Source organism: Ambystoma mexicanum, chromosome 1p, assembly GCF_040938575.1.
Source record: "Ambystoma mexicanum isolate Mex_15411 chromosome 1p, UKY_AmexF1_1, whole genome shotgun sequence".
In the NCBI taxonomy this organism is placed as follows: domain Eukaryota; kingdom Metazoa; phylum Chordata; class Amphibia; order Caudata; family Ambystomatidae; genus Ambystoma; species Ambystoma mexicanum.
The window spans coordinates 873,418,294-873,431,779 of NC_090921.1; the positions used below are offsets into that span (position 1 = coordinate 873,418,294).

At 42.3% G+C, this 13,486-nt stretch overlaps 1 protein-coding gene across 1 annotated transcript in view; it reads right to left on the reverse strand.

The window, feature by feature from the left end:
- Positions 1–5,976: 5,976 nt before the first annotated feature.
- Positions 5,977–13,486, reverse strand: part of NUDT7 (nudix hydrolase 7) — a 242,761-nt gene continuing 235,251 nt past the window's right edge. Inside the window, exon 4 of the mRNA XM_069652888.1 lies at positions 5,977–8,063. Coding sequence (XP_069508989.1) covers positions 7,704–8,063 — 360 coding nt within the window. The 3' untranslated portion in view covers positions 5,977–7,703. The remainder of the gene's footprint in view (positions 8,064–13,486) is intronic.

A 13,486-nucleotide genomic window follows, 5' to 3' on the forward strand; every position in this document is an offset into this window, starting at 1 on the left:
GTGTTAGATGTTAAACTGTTGGACCTATCAAAATGCATGCTCCTACCAGAGGTGCGACACTTACCATTTCAAGATGATTAAGTTTAAATGAGTTATTGAAAATGTGGCGATTCATTTGTCTGACTTTTAAAAGCATTAAGCTAGAGGCTGTGTCTAGGCACCTGACCTTGCTTGTGGATGGTGAATGTTATCAAGGAGGCTGGGTGCCCCAACAAGCTAAGTAATGCTGTACACAAGGGTGGCGTGGAAAGGATCCCTTGACTACCACCACCATACCATGTGCAGAAGGCACAGGCTCACCACATTGCCAGTGTTGATGCTTGTGCTTCTTTAAGAGAACCAATGAATGGTAGGCCAGCGGAACTGCCAGTGCCAGTATGCTCAGCTCCCCCTGTGCAGGTGAAGGCTTCTCTTATAAACCTACAGAGAGAGGGACCTGAGGTATGACAGGAAATTCGAGAGGCAGTCACCCAGTCATCGCTCAAGGCGTCCATTCACATACATATTAAGAAAGAAAGGCAAAGGGAGACAACCTCCAGAGGACAGGGTCACTGTGTGATCACCAGAGATATGACCACAAAAGCAGATGGACTATCCAGGTGAATTTGCACATCAGAATTGGCAGCCATACTCAGTTGTGGATCCCACCATTATGTCCCTACATCAGCTGTCTGAAGAGACACACCTTAGTTCATTTACCCTACAGAAAGGCTAAAAAACAGGGTCAAGCAGAAGGAGGACCATCCAAGTGTTGCGACAAGCCAATCCAAGTCCAACATCAGGGCTGTAGGCAATCCCCAGGCACAGAGCCCAACAGTCTATCCCCATCCTAGCTACCACAACTGAGTACTCTTCCAACACCGAGAAGCTGAAAGGCAGAGCCAAAGTCGTATAATAGACAGGGGCTTTGCACGAAGGCTGAGGGAGCTAAGAGGAAGAGTGTATTCACAGCTGGCAGAAGAGGTGAACAGAAGGAGTTGGAGCAAGAGCTGGAAAGTGGAGAGGAGCCCCTAAGGCATGGAGAGAGCAGGGGGCAGGAGGTTGAAGGGAAAGCTGAAAACGGCTTGGGTAGGAAGGAATAAGGAGGCTGAAACAAGGCTCAGGAGGGTGAGGAAAGACAGACCCAGAGGTGAGTAATTGAGAGGCCGAGCAGGGTTGGCGATGAAAGATCTAGAGGGCAGAGGAGAAAGATCCAGATGATTGGGAGGAAGATGGTGCCCAAAGGCATGACGAGAGTTGGAGAGATAGTAGAGAATTTGAGAACCCTGACTGCTACATGTGATCAAAGGTGTGGAGGTGGGAAGGACACTAGACAGCTGGAGCAATTGAAAACTAATGTGGTGGATAAGACAAGAGAAGGCGCTAGAAGAAAGACATCAGGAGTTGGAAGAGTGAACACACATAAGGAAGGGTAAAAAGGAGGAGGTAGGGAAAAAGAAATAAGGAGTAGGAGTGGTGGAACTTCAAGTGGGTGAAGGAAGAGCAGTGGCAGAAAGAAGTGAAGAGAGAAGAGGAGGAAACAAGGAACAGATAGAAAGAAGTATGGAGAAACAGTTGAATATTGGAGGGAAGGTAGGAAGATAGTGTGTGGAAGACAGAGAGCGAGAGAGACACCCAGCGCAGACGCCATAGAATCATAGAGTCCTTCTTTGTGAGGTTAGGGGGGTTAGCTCGCAATGTGGTATTCCCCGTAGGGATGGCGGTGAGCAGGACCTCACAGGGAGAGACTCCCCTCTTTGGGAAAAGGACTCCTGTTCCATCAAGGAACTCCCTAGACCCCCTTATGAGGAGTCAATATCTGATGACCACTCAAGTCACTCCAGACCAGTTGCTATCTGATACTGAAATATCCCCAAGAATCTACCTGATCAGGCCAGTTGTACTGTGAAGCAGAATAATGTGAGAACCAAACAGAATACTCAGTGGTTGGCAGCAAACCACACTGGGACGAAGAAGATAGACTAAAGGTCTGTGCCTCTATGCTATGGAGGACCTAGTGTCATCTAATAAAAAGAGAAGAAGGAGCAGCGAAGATGGTCAATGGAACCCGGAAAGTTCAAACCAGTGCAGATGAAGAAGCCAGGAGATTTGCGACACCGGAAAGCTGGCGAAGGAGGCACAGAGAAGACATGGAGCTGAGCTGTGTGCCTGGGAACAACCTGAAGGCGGTGGGGTAACCCAGAGAGGGTAGACCAGATGGTCCGCGAACAGCGCCAAGACCGTATCAGGAATGGCTCCACAGAGCTGTGTAAAGAAAAAAGAAGAAGCAAATGACCAGAAGCAGAAATCTGAACCCACGAGAAGAACCAGTGATGCCTACCCGATTCCAAAGAGGTAACGGGAATGGCGGGAGATCAGGGTGGGGACAGGTCGGAAAGAGGGTGTAAAATTACCAAGGGCTAATCAATCTCGTCCCAATACAAGTAACTATTGGAAAAAGACTAAAGATTACCAAGGGACTAATCACAATCAACCCAGTACAAGTAACTATTTGAAAGAGAATGAAGACTACCAAAGGACTAATCATACTCATCCCAGTACAAGTAACTATTGGATGCAGAGGGGTATTAGAAAGAAAGTGAAGCTTACCAAGAAACTAATCATACTCATCCCAGTATATGTGAATATTGGAAAGGGAGTAGAGACTGCCAAGGGACCAGTCAGACTCACCCTAGTAAAGATGAATATGTTAAACCAAGTAATGAACACCAAGAAAGCCTTCCGAAGTACTTCCAGAAAAGTATAAAGATTTATAACGAGACACTGCAAGATTCAAAGAAGAAGCAGGAAGGAAATCATTATTTGTGAAACAAAGGAACTTCTTTTATAGAAAACAAGGGGACACCCCTTTGAAGAATTAAAAGAACTCATAGATGACATTATCACAAGCATCCAAGAACAGAACTGTTAAGGCTTTAGAAGCCTGTCCAGGTAAAGGGAGTCATTCTCTTGGCCCCCTCTCTTCTTCGAGTTTTCTTGATTAGTGGTAGGGCCAGAATAGGATAGTTTGGGACAGATGCCGGACTGCTGATTTGGACAACCTTATTGATGATGAGCACCCTAGTTAGTTTTTTTGTTAGGTAGGGCAAACACCTTATTCGTATGGATAGCTAGGCCTTTTATTTATTATTTGAATAAACAAACTTGCATAAATGCCACCAATTGGTTTGTCACCTTCTTCTGGCTAACTGCAACCCACACACAGACTTGGTACTTGCATATAATAAAGAAATGCCTAGCTTTCCCTAAACTATGGATTTCTCTGCATAACAAAACGAACTAGGATGCTTGTCAGTCTTAAGTGAGTCCAAAAGTAAAGTCTGTCTCCAGTCCAAAACCAAGTTAACCTGAGCCTGCCACTAGCAAAAAAATCATCTAAAGCACAGGTGAATGACTCACTTATCCTGCGGGTTGCTTCCTCAGTATCTGTCAATAATAAATTCTGAAATAGTTCTTGGTGATGACTTTTATCAAGTCTTAAAGTTAACTCAACAGGGTGTTTGCCTTTTCTTTCTCTCTCTTGACTTGACCTCTTGAGATCCTTTGCTTTTTCCACAAACTTAAAAGTCTCTCATTTCAATGTCCAATCCTTATCCTCATTAAGGCCACTTATATTCTTACAGTTATTTGTCTCACTTTTCTTAGACTTTAACAATACTTGTTCAGGCTTTTTACTCTTCTTGAAAACTTGATTATTACTGGGATGAGTGGGAGCTAACCAGTACTGCGCTTCACTCTTATCACTTCCTGTCTCTTCTTCTGAAATTGTTCCTCACTGGGACGAATATGATGTACCCAGTAATGATTTTCACTCTTCTTCTCAACTTCTATTTCACCGGTACCCTTATGTACTGTCCAGTGACGTTTCTCACTCTCTTTGACGACTTGAGTCCCACTTGGATGAGTAGGATTACTCCAATTGTTATATTCATTACTTTCCCCGGGTCTCCCACTCTCCCTGTTACCATCTTTATAAAGGGGATGCGTTCTCACAGGTGCTGGTTCTTCTTCTGGTCAGGATGGCATCTCAACTTGTGACTCCTTCGCCTCTCGGCACACTCCTGCATGTCTCAAAGTAACAGACTTCCACGGTCAGGCCACCACTTCTCCTTAGGTCCCTCCTGTGACTGGGCTCCAGATCTCTGGCTCTCGACAGTCTCCCTTTTCAGCAGGGCATCTCTGGCACCTGAACACAACAGCTTCCTGTTTGTTTAGCAAAAAGTGTCTCCCCATGTACATCAGCTCGGTTCCAACAGCTGATTTGGAACTCCTGGGCTTCTCTCACTCTTCCCACATTTATCACGCTGCGCTGGGACTTCCACAGCATAGTACAGAATTTCTTTCTCTGGTTTTTCGCTAGTATTCTGTAGTTTTCTTCATCGCAGTAGCAGATGAGTAGATTTCTTCAGGTTGTATGAACGTTTCAGCATGACAATAACCTACATCTACTGATCCTTCATGTTCTCTTTCATCAAGTTTCATCACTCCAGATTTAGAGGTGGATTGGATCGCTTTGTGGGCTTACAGCCCTAGTCTCACAGGGAAAGGTTCCCTGCTCGGTAGAATTTACTGAATCCCGCTATTCGTCAGACACACACAGATATTTGTCCAACTTGGGTGAATAAGTTCAAATTCTAAGCCATCTCTGCCTATCATATTTATGCAGCTGTTACAATGAGTACCAGTTTGACTGGTAATAGTAACTGTTATTTAGAGTGCTATGAAAGAGACAACTGTGGTACTAAGGCAAATATAAAGAACACATACCTTATTGTTAAGAGATCTTAGAGAGGGAAATCGGCAAAGGAGAGTACAGACATGTTTGATGGATAGGGGATGATGGAGAAGACGTGACGAGTTATCCAGTTTCCCACTCTGCGCAAGAGCATCTTCCTTAGCTTAGCATGACCTCCACACTAGGCCAGCATGTATATGGTGTGGGCTCGCTGTGCCATGAAATCCTGGCTATACCACTGGGGAAGATGGTTGAGCAGTGAAGGATGACGTAAGATTGAAGGTGGGGTTTTAGGTCTTTTGAACCGAAGAAACCAGACTCAACCATCCTTGAACAAAGAAGGCATCTACCCCAAGGCTGTAACAGAGACAATAATGCTTTATTTTAAGAATTCAGGTATTGGATGATAATGTCAAGGTCGATGGTGTCGTAGGGTGTTGAGTGCATTTGATTTGTTTAGGTCCAAGGAATTAAGCAATTCTCCCCTGATGTGGAGCAGGGTGGTTGCAGGTCGTTTCAATGGTCTAAAACCTGACTAATGGCCATGTAGGAGAATGGGTGTCTCGCTGTAGGCTTGTAATAGGTCAATGACCACTTATTTCAAGATTTTAGTTTTGAATAGCAGATTTGAGATAGGGCAGTAGTTTGCCAGTAATATGTGTCTGTACTTGATTTTGTGGGAGCGGCAGTGACCATACTTGTGCATGGAGAGGCAATATGCAAATGGTGCTGCCATTGCTTTTTGGTGCTAGGATATTTTTGTTACAAAAGAAACTGTTTGTATATTGTTGCTTTAGAAAGTTCCATCCCACCCAGATGGGTGATATGTATTTTAGGGTCACAATATTATATCGACAGAAGTCATAGGTCCAAACCGGTTGTACTCGGATGACTTCTACGGAGTCTGATTAAAGTTCTATGTTATGGTATTATAGTTACAGAGTTTCTGTTTGGTGTTCATCATCCGAGAGAGGCAAGTATGGTTTGCTGATTTTGCACTGAAAAAAGAGGACAGACATCGGGGGGCGGGGGGAGAGGAGTGTTAGGTGGGGGGATAATATAATGGGATAGGTTGGATTAGTAAGGACTGGAACAAGGACATCACATGGTTTTACGTCCAGCACTTTTTTTGGTTATAAAAGTTGAAACAACAGAATAATCCAGAGTAGCTATTATTTGTAGTTAGTTTACACACATGTTATTGTGCTGAAAGTGAAAGCAAAACATAATACTCACCTCTGTGTTTTTAATAGAATTAGGACTCTTTATTCTATTAGCAATTTGAAACCACAAGGTTAATTGTTGTTGATAAAAGTTAAATATAAGCGAGACGGGCTTCCAAAAAGCATTTCAACTGCTACAATGAAAATAGTTTTCTCTGCATTCATGTGTTCAGAGATTCTGCAAACAAGTGGAACTACACAGCAATGATAAACTGGCTTATCCTGCACACCTGCTCTGCCACTGGCAGCCTACATCACTTTGCAAGCATTTTTTCCACACAGTCTTAATGGTCAAGGTAGAACTGTTTTCAGATCCAACTGGCACTTGATGTGTAGCTCTGAGATGCAGCAGAGGTCTGGTTGATGGGGAGGTACACAACAATCAGGTCCTTGGAACACCCACTGTCACGCAGAGGGAGCCTGCTGAAACTGTTAATAAATCTTGCCCAATAAGTGAAGCATTACAGGGGAGATGTTACATAAAGATCTATTATGTTTAATTGTTTAACATGAAAAAGATGTGCTAACCACATTATTGATTGGCTGGACAACTGATCATCACTTGGATTATGGCTTTTCTGGGCTTAAATCTCACAAATAATGGTAGAGTAATTATTTTGTATTCATGTTAGGCAATGCAATAAGGCGGACAATTCTACATTGCATGATTATACAATGAGAATTAGGAACTATTGACATACAAGAAAATCAAAATAAAGATGCTGTAATTTTAGATGTGCAGAAAGGCTTTGTTTACCTAAAGCCAAAATCCCTACTATTTGTAATTAAAGGATTAAGTAGGAGTATGATCATAATATATAATTTTCTTACTGCATAGATTTCTAAGGGGATATGACATTTGTTCTGATTACTTTTTCTCAGTGTGCCATGCTTGCTTTAATGCCAATTCAAATCATACTATCCAATAAGTTTTTATGCAGTACATGACAGGCTGCAACACCAAGTCAATGGGCCTCATTAGGAGTCCGGCGGTAACCGAGGCAGTAAAACCGCCAGGTTACCGCCGGACTCGTATTACCATTCCGCCTCCGTGATTCCCAGAATTACCGGGGCATTACAACCCCGGTTTCCCGGGAATCACGGAGGCAGAATGGTGTTAATCCCCATTCCCATTGAGCCTGGCAGCATCTCGTGATGCTGCCGGTGTTTCCTCGTCCGCCTGCAGGCGGGCGGTGTGTAACCCGCCAGGTCAACCCTGGCGGGAACATCCCCTCCCGCCTGCAGCAGTCTGGATCAGGCAGTTCGGAAACAACGGTGGAGGCGGGTTTACCGCCACCGTTATTTCCGGACCGCCTGATTTGTAATGAGGCCCAATTTCCTATATACTATTTGAGATTGATTTTTTTGGACATGAATTACTTCTTGCAATAGATCTTTATAACACGTATTGAAATTAATAAATCTGAGGTCATTCAACTATCATAGGACATGGGTTGTGCTGATGCTATGCACACATTTAAGAGTAGCAATTTGACTCTGTGGAATACCAGTGATCCAAAAATCTTTTTGGCTATAAATGGACCTGTACCTTCATGGACTCAGAATGAAAAATGACAGTGTTCTTTTTTCCCCAGATTAAGGACCATGGTGTTGATTTTTATGTAATGGAAACCATCTTCCGAATTATATGTCTGAACAACTTTAGACAAAAGAAAGTCAGTACAACATGTATACACAACAATAGATAGCAAAGGTTGTGAAGATATTTATATTTCAGAAGCATATTATAACTTACTTTTGTTCAATCCTAAAAGCATTTGTTCAATAGAGGAAATCTGATGGTCAACATCAAAATTGTCATTAAATGATGGTTTCTTTTCCAAAAGTAACACTGCCAACATTAGAGCAAAATGGGCTGTAAGTCCCCAAATCATGAATACCTTATTAGTTTTAGGGTCTTTGTATTCAAAGCAATGCAAAACCTTTGTTAACTCTTTATTCTTTATGGGCACAGTGAAATATTTTCCTGGCTTGACAAAGTACTCCAGAGGGACGAGAAACACATCTGTCACTTCCTCTGGATTAGGACGTGCTTGGAATGTCTCTTGTATAATTGCCACAACTGGTGTCACCAAAGTTCCATCCTGTAAATAAAAAGTTACATTGTATATGTTATATTGTTGCTTTAGAAAGTTTCATCCCACCCAGATGTATATTTTCAGGTCATGTTAATTCATTGACAGAAGACATAGGTCCAAACCGGTAGCACTCGGATGACTTCCACAGAGTCTGATAAAAGCTCTATACTATGGCATTATAGATTCATCATCTGAGAGACGTAAGTAAGGTTTGCTGTATTTGCACTGAAGAAAGAGGATGTACATGGGGGGAAGGATATAATGGCATAGATTGGATTAGTAAAGATTGGAACAAGGCAAAAACAAAGAGGTGATGGCTGGAAGGTTTAGAATGAATCTTAACCACGGGCATTGCTCTGGGCAACCCTCCAGACCACCATTCTTCGCCTGCCAAGCCATTACAGAAGGGGAAAGACCATATGCAAATCAGGCTTGGCCTCACCCCAAAAGGGGCAGGCCAGCCCGAACTGCTAGGCCACATCCCTTCTGCACGAGACTACAAGCATCCCCAAACATGTTTCACCCCTTGTTGGGGCTTATCGGTGAGGAGTAGCTTGGGTCTCTAGGCCCAGCAGGCACGGGACCCACGTCTGGGCATACCCGTCCCACTCGGGGTGACAAAGCAAAAACAAAGAGGTGACGGCTGGAAGGTTTAGAATGAATCTTAACCACTCGCATTGCTCTGGGCAACCCTCCAGACCACCGTTCTTCGCCTGCCAAGCCATTACAGAAGGGGAAAGAGCATATGCAAATCAGGCTTGGCCAATGCCAGTGGTTAAGATTCATTCTAAACCTTCCAGCCATCACCTCTTTGTTTTTGCTTTGTCACCCCGAGTGGGATGAGTATGCCCAGAGGTGGGACCGTGCCTGCTGGGCCTAGAGACCCAAGCTACTCCTCACTGATGAGCCCCAACAAGGGTGAAACATGTTTGGCGATGCTTGTGGTCTCGTGCAGAAGGGATGTGGCCTAGCAGTTCGGGCTGGACTGCCCCTTTTGGGGTGGGGCCAAGCCTGATTTGCATATGGTCTTTCCCCTTCTGTAATGGCTTGGCAGGCGAAGAACGGTGGTCTGGAGGGTTGCCCAGAGCATTGCCAGTGGTTAAGATTAATTCTAAACCTTCCAGCCATCACCTCTTTGTTTTTGCTTTGTCACCCCGAGTGGGACGGGTATGCCCAGACGTGGGTCCTGTGCCTGCTGGGCCTAGAGACCCAAGCTACTCCTCACTGATGAGCCCCAACAAGAGCGAAACATGTTTGAGGATGCTTGTGGTCTTGTGCAGAAGGGATGTGGTCTAGCAGTTCGGGCTGGACGGCCCCTTTTGGGGTGGGGCGAAGCCTGATTTGCATATGGTCTTTCCGCTTCTGTAATGGCTAGGCAGGCGAAGAACGGTGGTCTGGAGGGTTGCCCAGAGCATTGCCAGTGGGTAAGATTCATTCTAAACCTTCCAGCCATCACCTCTTTGTTTTTAAGATTGGAACAAGGACATAAGATGTTTGTAATGTTTATAAAAGTTGAAACAGAATAATCCAGGGTAGCTGCTATTTATAGTTAGTTTACTAAAATGTTATTGTTACTGAAAGTGAAAGCAAAACATAATACTCACCTTTGTTTTTAATAAAATTAGGGCTCTCCATACTATTAGTAATGGGAAACCACTAGTTTAATTGATGTCGATAAAAGTAAAATATAAGTGAGACGGCTTTCCAAAAAGCATTACAACTGCTACAATGAAAAGAGTTTTCTCTGCATTCATGTGTTCAGAGATTCTGCAAACAAGTGGAACTACAAAGCAATGATAAACTGGCTTATCCTGCACACCTGCTCTGCTACCGGCAGCCTACATCACTTTGCAAACATTTTCTCCACAGCAATGATTTTCTGTCAACATTAAGCTAAGCCAGTCTGGATTTTTTAGAGGAAGCAATTTCATTTTAAGCATGTAAAAGGTTAGTTAGCAAACTGGCATGGAAGAAAAACCTACATCTTCAGTTTTTGAAGTGGTAGTGTCAAAGTAGCCTGTTTTGTAAATGTCGGTCTAAACAGAAATTATGAGATCAAGTCGAGATATTAGATGCTTGCACATTTTCGTAGATGGAAAGAAAGTGGCGGATGACCTACAGGAAAACCAAGGATTGGCAAGGCCGTACTGGATTTGCCAATGCTCTTTGCCTTTTACTGTCAAAACTGGATTCATGTGCCAGTGAGTTAATGCTGTGCATGCATCGAGATAATAGACTAAAGTGCAGCTCGAGAAAGAACGATAATAATGTCCTTTTACAGAGTTTATTCTCTAACCTAAAATCACAATTAACTTCCCGTGCTTGGTACACCTATGGGGGTGCCTTCCCCCTTTACTTGATGCTCAAAGGGATGATTTTAATATATGGTTATGGTTATAATGGTGCTAGATTTAGAAACACTGCACTGATGTATGTTGTTGAACTACTGCATGTTGTAACATAGGAATGTGATCTAAGAAACTTGTAGTGTGCTCAAACTATATAGCTTAACTTGTGAGCCATGGTTCACTCCTAAAAGAAAGCTAGTTTACAATATTTTTTTTTTTTGGAACTATTCGGATTTATTTCTGCTAACCTACATACACTGTATTAAATGTACAATTTGTATTATAATTTCATCATATCTCTGTGTTTGCAGTAATGAAACCGTGGAATAAAAAATATAAACATTATAATAGCAATGAAAAACTCCATTACATAAATCATTGGATTTACTCTCGGCTTCTAATTGTAACAATTAATAACATTCTCTGCAAAGGATTCAACTTCCTTTTCATTTGATAAATAAATCCAAGTCTATTCACCTGGTGTCTCAGTGATCTAGATGGTCAATTTTCGCCTTAATACATTTCTTTGTGTACTTTAGAAGAGTAACCCTATAGCCTCAAAATGCATTCTTTTGTATGTAAATGTTCTACTGCAAATTGTATTCATGTTCATTGAGTAAGAAAGCATTCCATATTGTCCTTATCCCTCTCGCTCTCCATAGCGAATAGAGGCTACTAACTCGTAGTGATTTATAATGAGCACAAATAATCAAGAAATGAATACAATAGCCCTCATTACGAGTAAGCCGGTCCAAGAAAAATGCTGGTAAAACGTCTGGTACAACTGGCTCCGGCATTGTTCCCGGACCGGCTTACTTCGAGTCTGCCGGTAGGGGCAGTGAACTACCGTCAGGACAGGTCTGCCGTTAGTTCAGGCACCTACCGGTAGACTTTTTACTGGAGCACCGGCATTGTTGGTGATGATGCCGGTGGAGTCCTCTGGGAATCCATGGGAATGGGAACTTACCTTTACGCTGCAACCCTTAATATCCCAGAATCACCGGGATATCGGGCGGCGTAAACGGTAAGGCGAGTTTGCCGGTGAGCCGCTTGTTGTACTGGCAGCTTATCGGCAAACTCAGAATGAGGTCCAATCTCACCATGGCAGACAAACCCAAAGTGTCATTACTCGTATACCAAATTGCACAAACATTTTCTACAGGAAGGACAACAAATCTAAACTTCACATACTTGTGCAGCAAATTAGGGGAGTACATTTGTATTAAATATTACTCATAAACTAAAATAAGATTGCTTATGGATATCGCTTCATCATTCTACCTAATTTGGGTTGCATTCATCTAATTTCTACAGTAGTTCTCTTTGAGAAGTGGGCTCACTTTGTTGTTAATCCATGGTCGTCCCAAAGCTGACCAAGGCCAATCTCATCATGCATAGTATTGATTTAGTTAAAGCAGCCAAACTCATGACATTGAGGATTATTATGCTTTGAGACAGAGCTCTTCTAAATATGTTTTGCTCTTCATAACTTCAAACCTTAATCCATAACAGCAATGGTCTTAGATTAGTTTTCTTTGAAAATGCTGTGACTTCAAGTTTCATTAACATCGCTGCTGATAGAGTATATTGGGGCAAATCATTTCTATTTGAGCTAAATACTTTTCCAGCTTATTAAAGTCCAGGATCCCAGCAGCATAAACTGCAGAGGAACAGCTTTGGCATGAAAGATTTCATTTGCTTTCTTTTCGCGATCCTCCCCCAAATGTAGCATTAAAAGGTAAGATAACTCTGCGTTCTGTGCCAATATCACTTCACCGTTTTTCACTTGGCGGAGTTCTCTGAATTTGTTAATGACCAATTTGGTATTTTAGGCATGCTTTCTTTGATGCAGTACGTGTACCCATTATTGTCAGTTTTGCTTTTGTTCAACAGGAAACACTGGAACATTCTTTGTAAAGTATACGATCATGCCACTTAAAAGACCTGTCAAAGATATCTTACTTCTCCCTACCAATACTGCGTCATCGGCAAGAAGACTGGTCTGTTGGCACCCCAATTCCATTAAATAGTTGTTGGGAGTTGTTTTAAACGAAATGTCAGGGCCAACACACATCTCTGCCGCGGTCCCATTGTCACATTAAGAGGTCTGGCAAACTCACCTTGTACACCATAGTGTAGTATATGCTTCACGTTCATTTTCCATTAAAAATCTTAGGAAATTAATCATGGAGTGCTTCACCCTTTGTCTCTCTGATGTATCCCGTAACAGATTGTGATATAAAGAGTCAAATGCCCCTTTTTTAAGGAAATCAGGAAAGGAATGATTGATTAAACTGATTTATGTCATATTGTATTTTTCGTATGTATACAGACATTTAAAAACAAACTAATTGGCGTTGGTGTCCTTGTAAAAATGATTTCTAGAGATATATTGATGTTATGCCACACCAGAATTGGCTTCCCTGCTCTTCTCACCAGCAGCATGGTCACTGCTGGCTCTTTTTTTCTTTAAATAAATAATCTACTTTTGTTGCTTTAAAATGAAATACATATTGTGTGGTGTCCTGCAAAAACACCAACGCAGCAGGTATAGCAAAAGATTTCAATTTTGAAACTAAGTATCAGGCTGTGTCCTGTCCCATTGAATCAGAAACTGTAATCATCAGAATATTGAGCTTGAAACTGGCCTTTCCTTTTAGCTCTGAAAAGGAAACACGTTACCAACTCTGATCTCAAATGTGATGGAAAGAAGTAGCCCACTAAGTTATGTTTTCATTCGCCCATGTTAGTCGTTTGAGTAATTGGTTATTGCACTTAAAATAATACTGGGAAAATTGTGGGCAAACTGAATGATTTTGTTTATTCACAACTTCAATTATGAACCTTTACTATCCATCATTGTTTGCAGGCTTGCTCATTATTGCAGGCTTGAGGGGACAGTGAAGACTAATGAATTAGTGTCTACTGTCAGCAAGACTTTGAGGAGAGACAAGGTTTTCAGAAAAAATGAGACCTCTAAACAGAATTATATCACGAAAAACGAGAACATAATATAAATTGAACATTCATCCCCACAATTCACCATAATCACATTCATGACCACCCTAAACTCAGAGTATT